The sequence below is a fragment of the Aspergillus pseudodeflectus genome, assembly GCF_044049435.1.
Source record: "Aspergillus pseudodeflectus strain CBS 756.74 chromosome Unknown BJX68scaffold_80, whole genome shotgun sequence".
NCBI lineage: Eukaryota > Fungi > Ascomycota > Eurotiomycetes > Eurotiales > Aspergillaceae > Aspergillus > Aspergillus pseudodeflectus.
Genome location: NW_027263856.1, coordinates 90,497 through 109,248, shown reverse-complemented (window position 1 = coordinate 109,248; position 18,752 = coordinate 90,497). Strand labels below are relative to the sequence as shown.

The 18,752-nt window shown below is 51.6% G+C and overlaps 7 protein-coding genes across 7 annotated transcripts; 3 read left to right on the top strand and 4 right to left on the bottom strand.

Moving 5' to 3' along the window:
- The first annotated feature begins 124 nt into the window (after positions 1-124).
- BJX68DRAFT_248517 (arginase) lies at positions 125-1,703 on the top strand. The gene is made up of 4 exons (XM_071041928.1): positions 125-227; positions 313-500; positions 636-1,219; positions 1,282-1,703. Exons 2-4 carry the CDS (start codon positions 414-416, stop codon positions 1,583-1,585), a joined length of 975 nt encoding a protein of 324 aa, XP_070893264.1. The 5' UTR covers positions 125-227; positions 313-413; the 3' UTR covers positions 1,586-1,703.
- A 603-nt stretch (positions 1,704-2,306) lies between these two features.
- Positions 2,307-3,035, top strand: BJX68DRAFT_259081 (uncharacterized protein; the record flags this gene model as incomplete). Its single annotated transcript, XM_071043639.1, has 3 exons — positions 2,307-2,458; positions 2,548-2,822; positions 2,932-3,035. 3 exons carry the CDS (start codon positions 2,307-2,309, stop codon positions 3,033-3,035), a joined length of 531 nt encoding a protein of 176 aa, XP_070893263.1.
- Positions 3,036-3,358: 323 nt separating this feature from the next.
- fcpA (protein-serine/threonine phosphatase) lies at positions 3,359-6,730 on the bottom strand. The gene is made up of 3 exons (XM_071041927.1): positions 6,019-6,730; positions 5,876-5,962; positions 3,359-5,829 (listed from the first exon to the last, which is right to left on the bottom strand). Exons 1-3 carry the CDS (start codon positions 6,264-6,266, stop codon positions 3,651-3,653), a joined length of 2,514 nt encoding a protein of 837 aa, XP_070893262.1. The 5' UTR covers positions 6,267-6,730; the 3' UTR covers positions 3,359-3,650.
- A 182-nt stretch (positions 6,731-6,912) lies between these two features.
- BJX68DRAFT_248510 (pepsin-like aspartic protease) lies at positions 6,913-8,648 on the bottom strand. Its single transcript, XM_071041926.1, has 4 exons — positions 8,421-8,648; positions 8,208-8,349; positions 7,501-8,155; positions 6,913-7,441 (listed from the first exon to the last, which is right to left on the bottom strand). Exons 1-4 carry the CDS (start codon positions 8,517-8,519, stop codon positions 7,153-7,155), a joined length of 1,185 nt encoding a protein of 394 aa, XP_070893261.1. The 5' UTR covers positions 8,520-8,648; the 3' UTR covers positions 6,913-7,152.
- A 404-nt stretch (positions 8,649-9,052) lies between these two features.
- rpt3 (proteasome regulatory particle base subunit RPT3) lies at positions 9,053-11,240 on the bottom strand. The gene is made up of 6 exons (XM_071041925.1): positions 10,874-11,240; positions 10,781-10,822; positions 10,629-10,727; positions 10,290-10,576; positions 9,561-10,224; positions 9,053-9,507 (listed from the first exon to the last, which is right to left on the bottom strand). The coding sequence occupies exons 1-6, from the start codon at positions 11,029-11,031 to the stop codon at positions 9,489-9,491; spliced, it is 1,269 nt and encodes a 422-aa protein (XP_070893260.1). The 5' UTR covers positions 11,032-11,240; the 3' UTR covers positions 9,053-9,488.
- A 2,541-nt stretch (positions 11,241-13,781) lies between these two features.
- BJX68DRAFT_272407 (putative ARID/BRIGHT domain protein (SWI1)) lies at positions 13,782-16,733 on the top strand (the record flags this gene model as incomplete). The annotated part of the gene is made up of 1 exon (XM_071047204.1): positions 13,782-16,733. One exon carries the CDS (start codon positions 13,782-13,784, stop codon positions 16,731-16,733), a length of 2,952 nt encoding a protein of 983 aa, XP_070893259.1.
- Positions 16,734-17,336: 603 nt separating this feature from the next.
- Positions 17,337-18,639, bottom strand: BJX68DRAFT_248496 (mitochondrial 54S ribosomal protein mL49). The gene is made up of 3 exons (XM_071041924.1): positions 18,350-18,639; positions 17,867-18,252; positions 17,337-17,806 (listed from the first exon to the last, which is right to left on the bottom strand). The coding sequence occupies exons 1-3, from the start codon at positions 18,504-18,506 to the stop codon at positions 17,756-17,758; spliced, it is 594 nt and encodes a 197-aa protein (XP_070893258.1). The 5' UTR covers positions 18,507-18,639; the 3' UTR covers positions 17,337-17,755.
- Positions 18,640-18,752: the final 113 nt, after the last annotated feature.

The window sequence follows — 18,752 nt, the reverse complement described above, 5'->3', positions numbered from 1 at the left end:
CAGCCGTCTCTCTCCTGCACCTGTACTTAGCGGAAATCCACGATCCCTAAAAGCAGGTCTTAGCGATGCCCCACGGCAAGCTGCCAACATAAAGTCGAACAGGTTTCTCTTTGTCTTCAGGCTGTCTGACTTGACTCTTAAACATTTTCTCCCTCTCTTCTCTTTTTGAATTCATCAGCTTGAGAAAGATCTCATCTCAGGTGTTCGTGTTCGTGTTATACTCCGACGTACGTTCGTGGCTCCCACTGGCAACCGCAACCGCAACTGCAGACTCCACCCAATCCAGACTGACATCGACGAATGCTATTTTAGGTCCTTCTAGAATCTTTTTAGCCTACTTTGTTCGACACCTTATCGCCGCGCTCAACGACGATATCTACACAGTCAAAGATCAGATTGATATCTCTGCCACCATGACTCAACCATCCACCATCAAGCAGACGTTCCTCTCCCAGCCAAACCAGCTCGGCGTCGTTGCTGTCGGCTTTAATGGCGGCCAGGTACGGATACCCGCGGCTGTCGATCACTGCAGTGCATTCTGCAGTGCCATGCTTCGCGGCGCGAACACCCTGTGACCCTGCATGACCCAAAACAGAAATAGAGCTAGAGCTAATGTGGTCTTTTGTGTGTGACAGTGCAAGCTCGGTGTCGAAGCGGCCCCGATGGCCCTGATCGAAGCCGGCCTCCTTACCCAGCTCAAGGAAGACCTCGACTACGATATCGACTACGACAACACAGTGCACTACTACGAGAATGAGATCCCCGCCGAGGACCCCTCTCACCGGGGTATGCTGAAGCCTCGCGCTGTGTCCGCCGTTACGGAGACCCTCAGCAGACAGACATACGAGCACTCGCGCCAGGGCAAGTTCACACTCACGCTCGGCGGCGACCACTCGATTGCGATCGGAAGTATCTCTGGTATTGCGAGGGCCACGCGGGAGCGACTGGGTCGTGAGATCGGTGTCATTTGGGTCGATGCGCATGCGGACATCAACATCCCCGAGATGAGCCCTAGCGGTAATATCCATGGTATGCCGATGGCGTTTTTGACCGGGCTGGCGAAGGAGGAGAAGAAGGATATCTTTGGTTGGTTGCAGGAGAACCATCTGGTGAACCTGCGGAAGCTGGTTTATATCGGATTGAGAGATGTCGATCGCGGCGAGAAGAAGCTACTGCGTGAGCATGGAATCAAGGCGTTCAGCATGCACGATGTTGACAGGTACTCCTTCCCCTCTCTTATATCCTCGCCTTTGTTAGTTGCAAGATAAGCTGACAAGTCAGACACGGAATCGGCCGCGTCGTCGAAATGGCCCTCGCGCACATCGGCAACGATACCCCAATCCATCTCTCCTTTGACGTCGACGCTCTCGACCCGCAGTATGCGCCTAGCACGGGAACCCCGGTGCGTGGGGGGCTGACTCTGCGCGAGGGAGATTTCATCTGCGAGTGCGTGCACGAGACGGGCAACCTTATCTCGATGGATCTGGTCGAGGTGAACCCCAGCCTGGACGCCGTGGGGGCTTCGGACACGATTCGCACGGGGTGCTCGCTGGTTCGCAGCGCGTTGGGCGATACCTTGCTGTAGACGGTTTTCTGTACTTGTTAGCTGGAACACATAGACGGGTAGTCTAAAGAAGAATATTAATGATTTATGAAGAAGTTGTTGATACGGAGCGGGGGCTCGAGTGTGGACAGGGGAGAGGTCGCCCTGCCACCGGAATTAAGCAGCCGAAGTATAGAAAAACAAACTCCCCGCCTCCTCTTTTTCTCAACCTCAGTTGCACAATTCAATCCACTTTGACATTCTTCTTCATCATTTTCATACCGTCATCCACATCGTCATCTCCTCTCTCGAGAAAAAAGGTCGAAATCGTCCTTCCACCCTCTCAACAGCCCAACAGTGACAACCTCGCTGCCTCAACCCAACGAAGAGCCCCGCTTATGTAACGCCGATCGAACCAGCGTATCGATTCACTCAATCGACACACCACAACTGCTTCAGCTTCACTCCACCGGGCAGGCACAGAGACGGCGCGGATGCGCTGGCTGCGGCCTCACGCCGTACCTTATTCATAGCACTCATCCAATCGGTCCCCTTGTCGTGGCAAGGTCATCCATCCATCTGAATCCCTACCCGATTGTATACCCTACCTCAAAAGGCCGTACCCATATTTCGAGACGAATTGTTATGAGACACGGGACCCCTCTTCGACTGAGGTACCGACTGCAGCGACTTATACACCGTGACATATAAATACCATCTACAAGCCCGTTTGCTTCGACTTCAACACAAACCGAGAACCGCAATGGCCCGCCGTCCACCTCCAAAACACTACCAATGGCCCGAGATCCAACTCAACATCTGGATCCTCACAGTCCTCGCCGCATCCTGCATCTGTTTGGGTATATTCGCCTGGTTTATCTCCGTACAAAATGAGCTGCGACTCGGTGTGCCATGGTACGTACTTCCCCTTCCTCCCCCCTCCTTTCCTCCTATACAAAGCTACAAGCGAGCCCAAACTAACCATAAACCCGAAAACTAAATAGGCTCCTCCCCTACACGCTTACAACAAGCACGCTCTCCCTTTTCTTCATCATCCTCGTCATCGTTCTCGCGATGCAGGGCTTCCTCCTGCCGGGCATAATCCTCGTCGGCACATTCATCCTCTTCGTCCTCTGGCTCACGGGGCTCATCGAGACGTCCCTGCAGATGTACGGCGTCGTCGCGAACATCAACGATAATTGCCAGATTTGGGTTTACGATAATCGCGTCGGAGGGGATAATTTGAATACGATGGCGTGGATTACGCAGAATAATCTTTGTTTGTCTCCCCGGTTTTGTTCCCTTCTTCGTTGAATTGGAGTGGGCAACGGGCGTTGGGGAATGAACAAGCTTAGCTTGAGGGAGGTCGCTAACGTCTATTTGGGCAGGTAACTGCTGGCGCACGGCTTTTGCGTTTGAGCTGGTGAATACAGTCTTCTTTCTGTGGATGATGGTTATGGCGTGGAAGGTGCATCGAGATGTTAACCACTAGCATCCGTTCTATGGCCTTCAACGAATTGATGCTGCCTGCGATTGTCTCGACAGGCTATGGAAGACTATTTGAGTCTTGGAGAACATACCCAGGGTAGGTGCTCTGGGCATTATCTGGTTACTACCACGACAAGTAGTATGGTATGGTTGGTACGAGTGACGCGGCCATGTTTTATTTATTCTATATCCTTGGCATCTCTACCGAGTTACGATTGGTGCATATATGGCGTTAGGGAGCGTCTACTGATTTACGATTTGGTCGAACAAGCGGTGATGCATTGTCATGTTATTTCCTATATCTTCCGATACATATGTGAGCTTAGTTATCTGAGATGACCTCCATATGAAACAATCTGAAACCCTCATTTGCAAAAGGATAAATACGAAAAACTCAACTCAGGTCGTTCAGTAGTTCAAGTCAGTCACCAACGCCTCGCTATGCTCATAAGGGCAAGGAACAAGGTAGGGCAGGAGGAATGTACAGTCCAAGACGGCGAAGTATGTCCACCGCAGTGTGTGGTCTGAGATTGGAGCGGGTTCAGGAGAAACCGACGGAGACGGCGTAGGAACATGTAGGATGGTACTGGTAACGCTTAGAATTCTTCAGGCTGAGCAACTACCCATTCTCCGCACCAATATCTTCCTCCGCAGCGGAATCGAACCCGCCGTCCTCAAACGCCGCCATCATTTCGCGCTCGAGCTCATCGTCGTCCTCAACGGGATCCTCAGGATACGCGGCATCTGGATTCCGCGAAGCAGCGGCCTCTTCTTCGGTCTCGACGAATGAGACTTCAGGTGTATCACGATCTGTGCCTGAATTCGAAGGTGACCCTGTACCTGTGCCAGTACCTGCTGCAGACCCCGTTCCGCTAGCTGTAGCGACTTCTTTTAACCCGGTGCTCCGCTCGTACGAGCGCTTGATGCGCTGCGAGAGCCGCGAGCCGGGAACGTCGCCGGCTTCGGTCTGGGTATCCGAGCCAGAGGCTTCCTCTTCGTCGGTGGCGTCGTCGTCTCGCTTGCGCTTCTTACCGGGGGACGATGTCGGCGGGACTTCGTCACGATCCATGGCCCAGGAGGCTTCGCTGTCGCTTTCGCTATCATCGTCACTGCCTAGGAACTCTTTGAGTTCTTCGTGGATGGCGGCTTGTTGGTCCTGGTCGTAGCCAATTGGGGACATTTCTGTTAGGCCGGAGGACTTGAGAATATCCTCGTTGAGCTCGGTGGTCTCTTCGGTGTCGGTCCATGATTCGTTGCCAGTTGCTTCATCGGAGGATGAGAGCCACGAGCTCTCGGCCATTTCCTTGGAGCTCGGCGAAATGGGCAGCCCGCGGTCGTCGGGATGGACTGGGAGTAGGTATGGCTCCTCGTCAAGACGCTTCCACTGTGTGAGACAATCGAGGAGCCATTGCGTCGTGACGATCTTGATGCGTGGATAGCGGGTTGCTTCGCGGACTTTGGCGGTGCGATTCCGCCCGGCGACTAGGTGTGTCGTTTTCATGTTGATCTTCTGCGCGATCGTGACCCCAAAGCTCTTTGCCCAGAGGGAAATGTCGGCGTTTTGCGTGTCTGTGCCGAGTGGCAGGACGCCCGAGAAGACGATGACTACGCCGCCGAGAATGCGCCGTTTGATTTGCGGCATGATGTCTTTGACATCTGGTACCAGCTTCAGGTCGACATCTTTCTCTTTTGACAGGGCCTTTTCTCCTCGGAGAGCAGCGACTCGCCCTCCTAGGCCTCGAGCTCGTTTCTTGTCATACTGGTCAAAGAACTGGGAGTGCACCTGCTCCAGTCGTTCTGCTAGCTGAATAAGTTCCTGGTCATTGTCCACCAGCAGATGATGCCGCTGTCGAGCCGTATCTGGCGACTCGTCCATGCTCGAAGAATCGCTAGTTTCAATCGAGTCGTCTTCCGCGTCCAACTCCTTTTGCTTTTGCAATAGCGGACGATCCTCAACCTGATGCATGATGGTCTCGTCCTGCGCATCGCTCTGCTCTTGCAGTAACCGCGGGTCATCTCCACCCCCCATAGTCACCAGCTGTTCCAATGTTGACACCTCTGACCCATCGCCTTTCTCAGTAGATCCATTTACATGATGTTCGGCGGGCGCGCTCGTCGGTTTGTCTTCTGGCGGCGGCCCCAGCTCTTGCTTCTTCGGCAGGAAACTTGAGTTGATGTCACCAATGCCAACGAAGAAGTCGTACGGTGAAACCTTGATAAGATTAGGGCTCCACCGCCATACGTCCCCGCGGTCGTCGATAATGACGACCATCTTTGTGTCCACGGGGAACAGCCGATGGAGGTTTTTGGCAGTTAAACTCCCGCTCTCGTCACGGCTGAGGATGCGGTCTCCAAACAGCTTCCGGTCTGGGTCTATGATACTAGCAATATGCTGCGCGTAGGCTCTGGTTCCCATCGTGTAGATATGCAGCTCGAACATCTCGGAGATGTTTTGCAAAAATGACTCTAGCCCTGGTCGTAGTTTGACATAGTACCAGCAGCCACGCATCCCAGGGCCATCATCAATTAGCTGAAACGCTCGGACGTCGCTCAGCGCTTCATGGTTCGGATTGTCTTTGTCCTCCATCCACTCGCCAACAGTCGGGTCGACGGTCGCGTGAATAATCGTCTGGTCAAGATCAACCACCAGCGAAAGTTTCCGCCCTGCCAATAGTCGGCGCTTCGCATCCTCTTCCACGCGCGTAGCCTCCTTCTCGCTGACAGTCAGAGCAGTGTTGTCATGCGTCATCTGAATGGGCGCGCGCATCGAATCCGTGATGTCGGTGTTATACGTCGCCCTGCATCATTAGCCAGAATCTCAAACCACATATCGCAGCAACATACTCGGTCATATCCTTTCCACACTCCGCGCACAGCCCGCCATATTGCACCTCGTGCGCACATGGCTCATCAATCTCCACAATCTCAACTCTACCCAGCTCAAGTCAGTATCGCCCGCTACCTTGAACAAAGATGGCAAAACTCACGGCTCATCAATGACATCTCCTTTACTGATCTTCCAATTCAAAATCGTCCCATCAACAGTCGACTCGAATCGCGTCGGGAACTTGCGCTTCACATCGACCTTGTTCCCCAGCCCATCCCCCTCTGTGACAGTCGTCTGGTACACATACCAGAACAGAGCCTCATCCCTCTGCACCTCATCACCGGGCCGTTTCAGCAACGAGGTAACGGTGATGGGGTAGTGGAGACTCGGCGGTAAACGAAGTAGCATGCTCCTGTACCAATCTTGGCGTTTGTCCTGATTATTCCCTCATTCCACGTCCTCTGTTGTAGTACCGTTGTAGGTAGCAGTAGAGCCGGCAGGCGGCAGTTATTGTGTGGTTGAAACTCGTAATTCAGAGCTATGGAGCCATGCCCGGGAACCGGCGAGGAGTTGCAAGCGTTTCTGGACCGCGGTGTTGAGGACGTAAGGTCGTATGTAAGGATACTTTCGTTAAGCAGCGCAGTTCATAGAGCAACGCGTTCGACTCGCTAGGATCGTGCGAAGGCGAGGTAAGACTGGCCGCAGTCGAACGAGACGAGCGCACGCGACGCAAAAAAAGCGCGAGAGAAGGGTTCAAATCAACGAAGACTTTGTCGCACCTAGCAGCACTCAGGACGTGCAATAATATATCTCGGGACTATCGAAGTTAGATGCAAAAGACTGGGGAGTGGGCGTGATTGAGCACGCAGGACCAGTGGTGATGGGATGATGAAAGAGATCTCGCGGCCAGCTCACTAAGGCAGCAACAAGGATCTGGTTCGGTTGGCGGTCGGGAGCTTCAAGGTTTGCCTCGTGCGGGGGCGACCAGACTCGGCCCAGACTTCTGCGGCAGTACTTTTATCAATCTATTGTTCTACACACCTGAAACACCAGATCTAGGGATACTAGTATGGTCATTTCTGACGGCAGGTCTAAATGTTACCGCGTAGCCAAAGAGTAACACTAGCTGGCAAAATACAGTAACAGTGAATCACAACATCATCGCCGCGACTCGCCCAGGCAGGAAACAATGAACGGACCAATGGGTTCCATGGTCGCATCCGAGCCACGACCTCTCAAAGAAAAAAAATCAATCGTTTGCGGTAGGATACATATATATCAAAATTGGGGTCGTTTACTTGGCCTTGGCCAGACCAACAGCGCTGTTGCCGAGGTCATACACGCTGTACCACTTGCGCAGGAAAGCATCGCCGAGAATGGCCAGAGGACCAACGGGCTCGGGGAAGTCCATGCCCATGAAAGCACTGATGCAAGATCCCTGGACCTCAAGAGTGTAGTCATAAGGGCCAATGGTGAAGTTGTGGCCAGTCAGAGTGAAAGTGATGTCAGGCAGAGAGTCGCGAGTCGCACAGTCAACAGAGTACTGGCCAGTGAAGCCCTTCTTAGCACCAATCTCCGTGTTACTTGAGAGTGAGTCAGCAGCCGTTTTGTAAGAATGAGTCAAAGGTATTTAATCACTTACATCATCTCGGCCAGGTTGGACGGGAGAGCAATAAGAGAAGTGCCAGTGTCAAGGATGACACCAGTGTTGTCAAGCTCAGCAACATCATCGCCAAGAGCAATGGCGTCAAGGTCAACCTCCCAGTAGGCCTTGCGGCGAAGAGGGATGTTGATCAGTTCGCCAGTGTAGTGGTCCTTGTCAATGCCACCAAAGGTAGCCTCGGAGCTGTCACCCTCCTTGTTGGCATCGCCAAGGTAGAAGGCGAAGACGGGCTCATCAAGAAGCCCCTGCTCAATCATCTTGTAGAAGGGAGGGACGATCTTGTTGACAGAGATGGTATCAAAGCCAAGGCCGAGGATACCGTCGAAGCGGCCAAAGGCGAAGGCAAGACCAGGCTCACTGGTAGCCTCGGCGAAGTCCTGGCCCTTGACCTTGAGGTCGCCAATCTTGAGGGTGTCCTGCGACACGAATCCGCTCAGGCTTCCGGATCCGTACTGGATAGCGAACTCGCTACCGTTCTTCTTGTATGTGGATGAAGAGGAGGAGTCGTACTTCTGGTGAAGGTAGCAGGCGATGGAGCCGCATTCCGAAGATGGAACCCACAGGTTGGAGCTGCCGGTGTCGAGGACGACCTTGAAGGACTGAGGAGGGGTACCAAGCTCAATCTCGGAGAAGTCTAGGGGAAGAGGCGTGAGTATCATTTGACCGCCATCCGTCAGGAAACTTACATTGTGCGTTCATGAAGTTGTCGACCAGAACATCGTGGCGTCCCATGGCGTTGGCAGGCTCGTCCTGGATGACCTGCTGTTGGAACTGGCCCATGTACTTCTGGTGGAGGGAGTTCGCATGGTCGGCAATGTTACGGGCGATCTATATCGGTCAGAAACATTCGGAATCGAGATTCGCCAGCTTTATCCAGTGAGGTGAGGTAGGTAACTCACAAACTGTTCGGTCAGGGGGACCTTGTTGAGCTTCAGCTTGTGAACCTCGGCGGAGGCACAGCCCAACAGCACGGAAGCTGTGAGCAAAGAGGACTTCATGATGGGCAACGTCAAAAGGAGCCAAATGAACGTTGGAATAAAGCGAAAGAATAGACTTTACGAATACGGACCAGGACGATGAAGGAAGGATAGAGATGGGGATGACAGGAAGGAGTTGGAGAAGAGACGAGGATGGAGGTGAGATGATGCAGGCTGGCAGCGCTCCCGCCGCCTGGTTGCGGAGCGACCTGGGGCGCAGCCAATCACTAGACCCCAACTGCATCATCGGCCTGGGCACCGCGCAGGCAGACTCGCGTGAGTTTGGGAGTATCTTGATAGCATATGGGAAGTAACTCTACTTATGCGATATTTTAGCATTTGGTTGATATATGTTGGAATTATCCGGGTATTCTCCCTATATTCTTCTTGAACAGTCGAGCAGCCGAGCTCGAGGTTGGGGATACTTGGATCACGCAGGCAAGCCGGCTTGATAAGCGCCGACGGTGGTCCCTTATCAGGTTAGTGGATGCTGGGCTCCTTCACAGCCTGAGGCAAGCAGCGGGGATCGCCAGGCACCGTTCTGCAAAGCAGTAAGTTGTCAGAGTTGTACAAAACACAGGGCTCTCGCAGGGAGACACAATCATACAGTATGCTTCTCAAGCAGACTCGAAGTCGGAGTAAGGGTTGGTCCCTGGATCTCAGTCCCAAGTTCTATCCCCCAGTGATTCCCTCATCACGTAGCCTGTACACATATATATAATGTCCTGACCATAAGCATTTTGATCATACCCTACATGGGATCGAGGTCGTCCTAATCACGGAAGGAAAAAACAGATACATACGCTATCTCCATGCGTAGACTTACAAAGACGAGTCACAATTCATGGTGCTTGCCCTGATTCATTAAAAACGGCACTTGACTACTACCCTACAGATTCGTCGGCAGAAATCGTGATGATACAGTTTATTGCTACTATCTTCTCGTGATGCACAGCTAGGATCCCACCATATGATACGAGATAATCCCCATTACCGGTAGAATTCGAGCCTTTCAACCCATTAGTGAGATTCAATATCAAACGACGAAAGACGGTGACATACCTGTCCGATTCCTGTCCGGTCTTGACTTGTGCAGCGTACGCGTCCTCAAGATCGGACTGGATGATGTTGTATCGGTTCTTTCGCACCGCACGAAGACCGGCTTCTTGCATAATCGCTGCAATGACTGCACCGGACAGCGGCTCATTTCGAACGATGAGTGAGTCCAAGTCTACCTCCGGAGACAAGGACATCTTGGACGCTATTGTGGAGAAAATCAATCGGCGCTCTCGCCTGTCACGTAGCGAAGGGAACTCGATCTTTCGGTCTAGACGACCGGGTCGCAGCAAGGCCGGGTCCAGAGTATCTGCTCGGTTGGTCGCCATAATGACCTTCACGTTACTCGTCTGCTCAAAACCATCCATCTGGTTAAGAAGTTCTAGCAGGATACGCTGGACCTCACGATCGGCACCGGTCTGGGCATCAAAACGCTTCGTAGCAATAGCGTCAATTTCATCAATAAAGATGATGGCTGGAGAGTTCTCTCGCGCCATTCTGAACACATCACGGACCATGCGGGGTCCTTCTCCCAAGTATTTCTGAACAAATTCGGAACCATTCACGCGGATGAAGCTTGCGGTAGTACTGTTCGCAACAGCTTTGACCAACATCGTTTTTCCAGTTCCGGGAGGACCGTATAACAGAACACCGCGAGGAGGGTCGATACCTAAAGCACAAAGGTACGATTAGGCATCCGGATGAGAGGTTGAAGCTCGACATTGCAGCACTCACCGATTTGCTTGTAAAGATCAAAATGCGTCAAAGGAAGCTCGACGGCCTCTCTAATTTCCTGCTTCTGCATGTCGAGACCACCAACATCTGCGTATGTCACATCCGGCTTCTCATTCTCTCCTAGCATAGCAATGGAAGAGTCGGCCTCCGGTGGTAGAATATCAACGAGGGCGTTAGAATGACGGTGGAGGGCGACGGATGAGGACGGCTTCAGCTTCTCGCGGTCGAGGGTAGAGAGAATGCGGACGACATAGTTGGAACCGGTCGATGACTGCACAATACCGGTACTAATTGCACATTAGTTCGTGTTCTCGTCCAGTAAGTTATGGGCCACCGTACTTTTGGTCGATTGCTTCCATGAACTGGCCAATGACTAAGGGCACACTCTGTATCCGCTTGATCTCCTCCTGTGCGCGAACAAGCTCTCTCTTCAGACTCCTGGTAAATCACATTTAGTAGGCAGTTACTTGATTTTCTGAAAGTGAACAAACCTTTGCTCATCCTTGATGTATTCTTCTTGGAGTTTGATGTACCTGGTGTCCATACGTCAGCCAAAGCATCACACTTGATTCAATATTACGTACTCCAGGTGTCTCTGCAGCTTCTTCAGGGTAGCATATTCGTCACCGTCATCTGCGCCTGTGCCTTCGAGAGAGTCTATGTTGGGAATCGTATCCAAGGGAGCTGCCTTGGTGTAAGACGAGATGGTGTTCGCCGGGTTCTCCACGGCGACGTCTCCCATTGTGGATGATGTTTGTTGGAAACAGAGAGAACAGGGATAGGGTTCGGGTGGCGGTTTCAAGAGGATAAGGGAAGATGAACAGCAGATGTTGGTTGTAGAATGCAGCCTTGCTTGTTTGGAGCTTCGCGGCGAGCACGACAAGATGGACCGCTCACGTAGCTCTCGTCCGGTGTGATCACGTGATTAGAGCTTGGCACTTCATGGCCATGGCGTGGCGAGGAACCCAGCAGAAGCCGCAGCGCCGAATTTATCTTCTTCTGAATACAATATACAATATCAAATGCCTCTTTCAAAGGGTATATATTTTCAGGGAAAGTAATCACAGTTCTTGAAACCATGCTTCATGTCAATTTCTGGACCCAATCAAAGATAACATTGCGCGCAGCTCTTCTTGCAATAGCTACGGAGTGGTCTAACTTTTGCAAGACGATAGAAATATCGACTACTGCTAGTAATGTCGTCAACCGTATCTAGTGTGTGTAACTGTAATTCGCTCGAGACATTAAAATATCTTTCAACTTCTACAAGATGCTGCTGATCGATGGTCCGGGTGCCAGACTTTCGCCGAATGACGCACCTGATCAGAGGACTCTCCTCCAGGAGAGTCAACTTTCCCGTGGACACTTAACGAATTCCTTTTAGGGGCAGCTGCAGAGTGAATGCTGTTGTGGTTGAAGCATTACCGTAGTCTGCTATAAATCCAATGCTTCTAAGCTGATCCATGTCTTCAAAATCAGCCCAACCGCCCTCTATCGCAGTGGAGCGCTATATGGACGTGGCAAGTGGGACAGCAATCCATAGGTAAGGCATAGTCTCTTGCAAAAGCCAGGATTAGTCGTTGTGAAGTAGGGTGCGCCCAAGGGTCAAATTGGGATACAGTGAGGGGGTTGTCAAACGGTTCCTGGTTCGTAAATTCTCATCCATACCTGTTGACGCACTTCGAGATTGGGCGGATCATTTCCATCAGGTGGGCAGCATGAGCCATTATAAATAATCCTGTCTCCGTAACCAAAACTCCTCCAATTCTCCCTTTCTCCCTCCTTTGCTGATTTAAACACTGAATGATCTTTCTCTTTGACTCTTCCTCTGGATCGCTGTCTCGATTTCCTTCCTTGCCCTCTGTTTTTACTACACTCTCCACATCAACCATGAATACTACTAACTTCAAGACGAGATACGACCAGCACAGCGATGTCTGTATTTCTCAAATCCGACAAGCAGCTGGCTGTTATCATCGCAGTATATGGCTCTTCCAGCGCTGTCCAGGCAGCATGATCATGGATGTGAAGCGTTGTGTTCGAGCTGAACCTAAGAACGTCCACCGACAACAGCTGACTCGGAGGCTCAAGCGATATACTGGGCTAATGGAAGCAGGTGCTAACATTGCAGGATAGGGGCACCAAGCCGTGCTCCTCCCACGGGACTGAGTAACAACAGAGCTCCAGGCTTTCTTTCCAAGAGATAGTTTGATTCTGATTGTTTCCCCGCTCAGCACAGCATTCCTTGCTCTGGACCATGAATGGCCAAAACCACAAAGGGTGGCATTCCGCCAGGATCCATCCGGCACGGAAGAACAGATGATCCCAGTGCTTGTCACCTTGTCACTGGGAAATTCCGCCTGTCCCCTTTTACCGCCGCGACTGACTTGCTTCTCCTGTGTCTCTGCTGCTAAGATTATTACTGCTCAGATCTGGTAAAATAACTTACTGGAAATCTTGTCCACCCGTCCCCATCTGACTTTTGATATCCCCAACCGTCTCCTCATCGAAATCTGGGGAGCTGCCTGCCTTTTCCTCCACGCCCGTCCCCATTCCCGGCATCCCCTTTCCCTTGTGCCTCCACTCATCGGCCTTTCCAAGCGATCGCCTGGCTTTCCTGAAATTTCGTCCCTTTGAAAACTAAAATAAGAAATAAAATACAGGATTCTGGCCAAGGGTCTACCGTACTACAGTGTATGGTGCGCTTTATCTAGGTACGTCTCTGGTCTCTGCGACGCTCGCCCCGCCGCTTCTTTCCCCGTTATTGGTTTTTGTTACACGCCTTGCGCCCTTGTGGCCACGCACTACTGGCAACCATCGGCCGTTCTACGGAACCACCATGGACGTCGCAGGGCCTCTCCAATGATTCGGATCTTTTCTATTGTCTTTCTTTTTAAGCTTATTTGCCCCAAAGCATATCTTGTTGTGATATTGTCCGATTCCATAATGTCTACAGAAGCTTGGCAGCTTCCCTCTGCTGTTAACCGCTGACTGGGCTTGTTCCCACTAGACCCGGTCCCGTGACCTTGATCTCACACTCTCTCAACTTGCCAGCTGCTGCTATTTCGGGACCGGCTCCCATCGTCCGCTTGCGAGTCGGCATTTTAGTTGTCCAGCCTTGTCGGTATGTACCCTTTTTTCTATCCTACTGTTTACTTTGCGTGTTCCTTTGGGGAATTTATTTATTCCTCCCATGCTTTGACTTTCCCTGGCGTCTCCACGTAAGGTTGATCTTGTTTCGGGTGCTTCGCCTCGGTCGTGTCGCAGGTTATGGCGCGACAGGCGACTTTCCATCATGACGCGTCAAGACATTGGAAGTTTATCGCAATTCGTGCCCATGTGCTAGCTAAGCATTGTGATAAGAGATGAGGATAATTCTGTTGTCATCGTCTTCCCTGCCGGTCGCTTGTTGAATGATGAGAACATTGCATTTGTGTCATCCTTTCTGACAGCTCCTTTCGCCTTGCAGATGGGTTGGTAGAACCGCACGACATGAATGCCTGGCCCCTTGACGCCTCGAACCTCCCAAACCATGAAAATGGTGCTTTTCATCAGGCGACCATTGACCCTTCTGCCGCTTTTCTCCACGCCTCTCCTACTCCCGATCCAAACCAGTTCCAGCGCATGTTCAACAATGGCGTACCGAGGAATGCGTCTCCTGGATTCGCCAACCCCAACCAGGTAATTCCATCTAAACGGCCACGGCCGGAAGATGGCATGTCAATGTCGCCTAGACAAGCTCCTGGAGGACTTGCTTCCCGGTCACAGACGCCTCACCAGGTCCCTTTCCCCGGGTACCAAGGACCAGTAAATGGAGCACCTCAATTCCCCCACCCCGGACAGTACCAGCACCTTCAACAAGGCGCCTCTACAAATGTATCTCAGTCCCCGATTATGCAAGATTTCGATCAGCATGGCGCCCAACGGATGGGCACTGCTTCTCCAAGCCCTTTCTCTCCCGCAGGACCACATGTCGGATCCCAGATGTCCCCATCGCAATCCGATCACCCAAGCAGAGTGAATACACCCCAAAATAACACCTTTATGCCCGGCCAGCACTTCCCTCAAGGAATGGGACCCCAGTTCACACCTACACCTGCAATGACATCTGCCACCGTCCAAGCCCCCATGCAAGCGCAATTTGGTGGCATGCCACAAGGATATCCGCAAGCTCTCGCCGCGCAGCAGCAGCAACAGCGAATGCATGCCATGCAGATGCAGAACCCAAATCGCGCGATGAGCGTGAACCCGGCAATGGGTGGCCGCCCGATGGTAGCAGGGATGAACTCTATTGCGAACCCTCAGCAAATGGCCGCCATAAGACAGATGCAGCAAAATATGCAGAAGCCTCCCAACCCCGAAGGATTCATGCGCTCTTTGCAGAAGTTCATGATGTCAAGGAACCTACCTCTTGATCCTAACCCTGTTGTTTCGGGCCGTCCAGTCAACCTCGTGCAGCTCTACGCGACAGTCATGAAACTGGGAGGATCGAAGAAGATTACGGCCGCAAATATGTGGCCAGTAATAGCCCAACAGCTCCAGTTTCCTCCGATGCAATTCCCAATGGCTGTCCAGGAGATTCGAGATCACTATCAACGGAACCTCGGTGCCTATGAGCAGGCTTTTCTCAGTACTCAGCAAAAACAGTTTGCGGACCAAGCTCAGCAGCCTTCAATATCACGACAGCCTACTGATCCATCTGCTATGCAGTTTTCCTCGCCAGCGGTCAAACAAGGCTTCGAGACTCCTCAACAACTTGGACAAGCCTCCCCCATAAGTGCGTCGACACCAAATAATGTGCCACAAAATGTCGCAAATGGTTTCGCAACGCCGACACCAGTCAAATCGCAACATAAACAACAGCAAAGCCAACATCGTCTTAGCGTCTCACGGCAGTCCCAGCCACCCGCCACACCACATGACCTCAACGGCCAATTATCCACCCAATCTCCCATCCCATCTGAGAAAGGACCAGGGTCTGTAGTCGGCAAGCCCTCTGATGAGGTTGATCAGTCCTTCAACCAGCCTCTCGGACGGCCGATAGGAGATACGTTCAAGCCAATGGTACTCACAGATCATAAGCTTCATGGGCCTATTTCAGTGAGTGAGATGTACCAGCTTGGTGAGGATCTTTCAAGGTTAAAGCCCAACGTGCCATCTTTTGCCGAGCTCGGTGTAATTGACATCCATGCGTTGACGATGAGCATAAAGTCTGGAATTCATGCGGAGATGCGCATGGCCTTAGACACTCTTGTTTCGATATCTTCCGAACCCGCAGTCCAAATATCATTGGATAACTGTGAGGATTTAGTTGAGAGTCTGATAGAGTGTGCCGAAGAACAGGCCGAGTTTCTTGCAGAGTACGCACCGGAGGTTTCCGATATGATGCTTCTGCCATCTTACGAAGAGATCAAGCGCGGCTGCCAGTCCGAGTGGACATCTTTGACCACAGTTTCCGAGTTCGGAAGCACCGAGTACGAGCTCGATCGGGCCGTCGACAGGCTCATCTGTATTACCACGATAATGCGCAACTTCTCATTTCTCGAGCAGAATTTTGATATTCTATCGACGTCTCCTATTGTTGAATTCATCTCAACAATCATCCGTTATCTCGGCACGAGAAACATGCTCCTCCGAACGCATCAGAATACGCTGGATTTCATGAAGGATACTGTTACGTATCTAAGTAACGTGGCCCATGCCATCCATCTACCAAGCAAGGAGGAGGCCCTCTGCCTTCTGCACTTCCTTCTGTCTTTTGCTCCCTTCCCGGGGCCTGCTATTGCATCGGACAACGTCATGTTCACAGCCTATAACCCTTCCGTTCACAAGTATACTCCCGCTGCTGTTGATAGTTTAGCGAAGCTACTTGCGCGAGATGAACCGAACCGGACCTTCTTCCGGTCAATATTTTCCGGGGATGGTGTCTCCACTGCCCAACAGGAGCTTCTTACCCGTGCTTTTGGTCTTGCGATTTGCCCCATTCCCGATCAACCACGGAAGCCCCTGGCGATAGCGGATATTCGCAAAGTTTTTCTCATGCAGGGACTTTTGGCTGCGGACATTCTGTCAGGATTCGCCGAAGGGACAACGGCCAAGGCGTGGCTTGAGTCTGTCGATGGTTTCGCCATACATCTCCTCCGCCTTTCTTGCCTGCTTAGCACAGAACGTGTACCTCCACCACTTCAAAACACCCGCCAAACTCATGCTGCGAGAGCACAGGCTGAAGCTGAGGCGGAGGCTTACGGTTCCATCATCAACCGAGGCTTGGCGATTCTTCGACGCCTGGCTGAGAAGTCGAAGTATGCCGATACCGACTCAACCATGCGGTTTCCTTCTGGAATCCTTCCCAAAAAGGAAAGCCTACTTGGTGCACTACTGATGCAAAACGTCGACCCAGGTGTCGTCCGGCAATTGATAACGTATGCACGGCTGGCAGAGTGATGAACATGAGATGAATAGATCATCATCTGTTGTTTTTACTTTTCTTTTCAGGTCTGTTTTCCAGCGAAGGGTTGAGATGCCTCTAGTGACGTTTCCTTCTGTCATGTCTTCTATTCAATCTTCAGTAAATTATTACCACCATCCCACCACCACCGCTTTGGTTCATGCTGTTTCCTCCTTTCTATATTTTATTTACTCTTGCTGTGTCCGGCGCCGGTGGAAAAGATACTTGTGAGGCGTGAACAATGTGGATTTCTTTTTTCAACTCCTGTTTTCTTCATCATTGTACAATGCTCTATACCCTCGGGCAAGAGATATCATGACGTCTAGGTAAACCGTTCTGGAATCATATTTGGGCATCTTACCATCTCTCGTCATGGAGAAATACTCAAACACGTACTCCGTACTTTCTATTCCACAACATAGTAGGTGTGGCCAAAGCCATCCATCCATCCACTGTTCCTTGCTTGGCCTTCGGAAATGAGCCAATAGGGTAACTCGTGGTTATCAAAGCGCAACCCAGTGCAAAGACATAGCTGGGCGCCTACAGCTGTGACGTCGTGCCCTGAAATTTGGAGCCGGTCTTACCAGTACAATTCGATATCAAATCAATAGCCATGAGATCATTGAATATGCACTAATACATACAGAATGCCTAAGCCACGCCAGAAACACGAAAGCCAGGATAGAGTAATGAAACAGGGATGAGAGAATACGGAAAAGATCAGAACTCCCAAACAAGAGAAAAATAGCTGGAAATATACACGGTCAATAACCAGAGGTGAGAAAAAAAAGGTAGGCGGAAATTACTCCGCGGACAAGTTACGGAGATCGATAGATGGGATGGGAACTGAGAACATCCGGACATGGTCAACGCTGTTTCACTCGTCATCCATACGCGTACTGCGTTCGAATTCTCTTTTGTCCCTTTTTGGGTAGGAAGTGATATTGTATCAGGGGGTGGAGAAAGGTCATGAATTAAGACGCGACACGCAATCGGAGGACGGGAATGGTGAAGTCGATTAGAAATTACGCTCGAGAAGAAACGTTTTGATCTCGTTTTTTCGCCAGCCCTGCGCGAAGCTGTTAGTTCCAAAACAAACAAACTTGACCTGTCGTTGGGAAAGACATACCTTGACAACAATATGCCCGTTGAGCCGGTTGACGGTGATATCTGAGCTCTTCGCACCCTTAGGATCGCCCGACTCGAGCCCCAAGTACCGGGCAAGATCGTTTCTCAGAGAATCCAGGTCGCCTTCTGTCTTTTGAATCTTGGTCTGCTGCTTGGTCCCACCAGCCTTTGTGACGAGGTAAACGGGTAGTTGGTTTGACGGTGTCCGGCGAACAAAGTAAGGGAGGTTTGTGAGTTGCAGGTTGGCGGCTGATGGGGGAGGTGTGACGGTGGTGGTGTTTTCCTTGAGAGTTTGAGATTGGCGTTTCAGTTGTACGAGAAAGGTGCGACGTTGCTGGGGGCAGGTGGATACATGAGGAAGAGCGCGCTGAGACCGAACATGTGTTTCTAAGGTAGAGGTTAGTATCAAAAGCATCCGCGATGGATCCGATAGCTACACTGCACACTCTAGGTGCCGGTCGCTGTCGGAACAGCTATAACTTACGAGAGGCGGTCGATCTAGATTGGAAACAGCGAGGAGACACTGTGCTACAAATTCCTGAGGATGCAATGGACTGTGTAGCGCGGTGTAGACGACCTGATACGATCGTCGACTGCGTGCGAACCGCAGAGGCAGATAGAGACTGCAGCAGGGAAGCCATTTGTGCAGGAAGGGTGAAGGGAGCGCGAGGTCTGATAGGAAGCAGCACTGATGTGGCGCTCAATGCCCGCGATAGGGGAATGGGCCTCGGAGAAAAGGGCGAGGAGGGTATAGAAGAGAGGAATGACCTGACGATGGTCTGATTTGATATGGACGACCTGGAAAGAGCAGGACTTTTTGCGTTCTGAGCGGAGACCTGCTGCTAGTCCCAGAGAAGCTTAGCGGCCCAACCAGCCCTCCCGCCCAC

Bases quoted from the DNA above. Each gene is read 5' to 3' on its own strand.
- BJX68DRAFT_248496 (XM_071041924.1), bottom strand. From the start codon at position 18,506: ATGGCTTCCCTGCTGCAGTCTCTATCTGCCTCTGCGGTTCGCACGCAG. The intron at 18,253-18,349 runs GTAAGTTATAGC...CCTCTACCTTAG, and splicing joins ATCTAGATCGACCGCCTCTC to AAACACATGTTCGGTCTCAG. The intron at 17,807-17,866 runs GTATGTCTTTCC...AGCTTCGCGCAG, and splicing joins ACGGGCATATTGTTGTCAAG to GGCTGGCGAAAAAACGAGAT.
- BJX68DRAFT_248510 (XM_071041926.1), bottom strand. From the start codon at position 8,519: ATGAAGTCCTCTTTGCTCACAGCTTCCGTGCTGTTGGGCTGTGCCTCC. The intron at 8,350-8,420 runs GTGAGTTACCTA...TGACCGATATAG, and splicing joins TCCCCCTGACCGAACAGTTT to ATCGCCCGTAACATTGCCGA. The intron at 8,156-8,207 runs GTAAGTTTCCTG...CTCTTCCCCTAG, and splicing joins CAACTTCATGAACGCACAAT to ACTTCTCCGAGATTGAGCTT.
- fcpA (XM_071041927.1), bottom strand. From the start codon at position 6,266: ATGCTACTTCGTTTACCGCCGAGTCTCCACTACCCCATCACCGTTACC. The intron at 5,963-6,018 runs GTGAGTTTTGCC...TGAGCTGGGTAG, and splicing joins GGAGATGTCATTGATGAGCC to AGTTGAGATTGTGGAGATTG. The intron at 5,830-5,875 runs GTATGTTGCTGC...CTAATGATGCAG, and splicing joins TGTGGAAAGGATATGACCGA to GGCGACGTATAACACCGACA.
- BJX68DRAFT_248517 (XM_071041928.1), top strand. From the start codon at position 414: ATGACTCAACCATCCACCATCAAGCAGACGTTCCTCTCCCAGCCAAAC. The intron at 501-635 runs GTACGGATACCC...TGTGTGTGACAG, and splicing joins TCGGCTTTAATGGCGGCCAG to TGCAAGCTCGGTGTCGAAGC. The intron at 1,220-1,281 runs GTACTCCTTCCC...CTGACAAGTCAG, and splicing joins AGCATGCACGATGTTGACAG to ACACGGAATCGGCCGCGTCG.
- rpt3 (XM_071041925.1), bottom strand. From the start codon at position 11,031: ATGGGAGACGTCGCCGTGGAGAACCCGGCGAACACCATCTCGTCTTAC. The intron at 10,728-10,780 runs GTTTGTTCACTT...GTGATTTACCAG, and splicing joins TACATCAAGGATGAGCAAAG to GAGTCTGAAGAGAGAGCTTG. The intron at 10,577-10,628 runs GTACGGTGGCCC...ATGTGCAATTAG, and splicing joins ATGGAAGCAATCGACCAAAA to TACCGGTATTGTGCAGTCAT.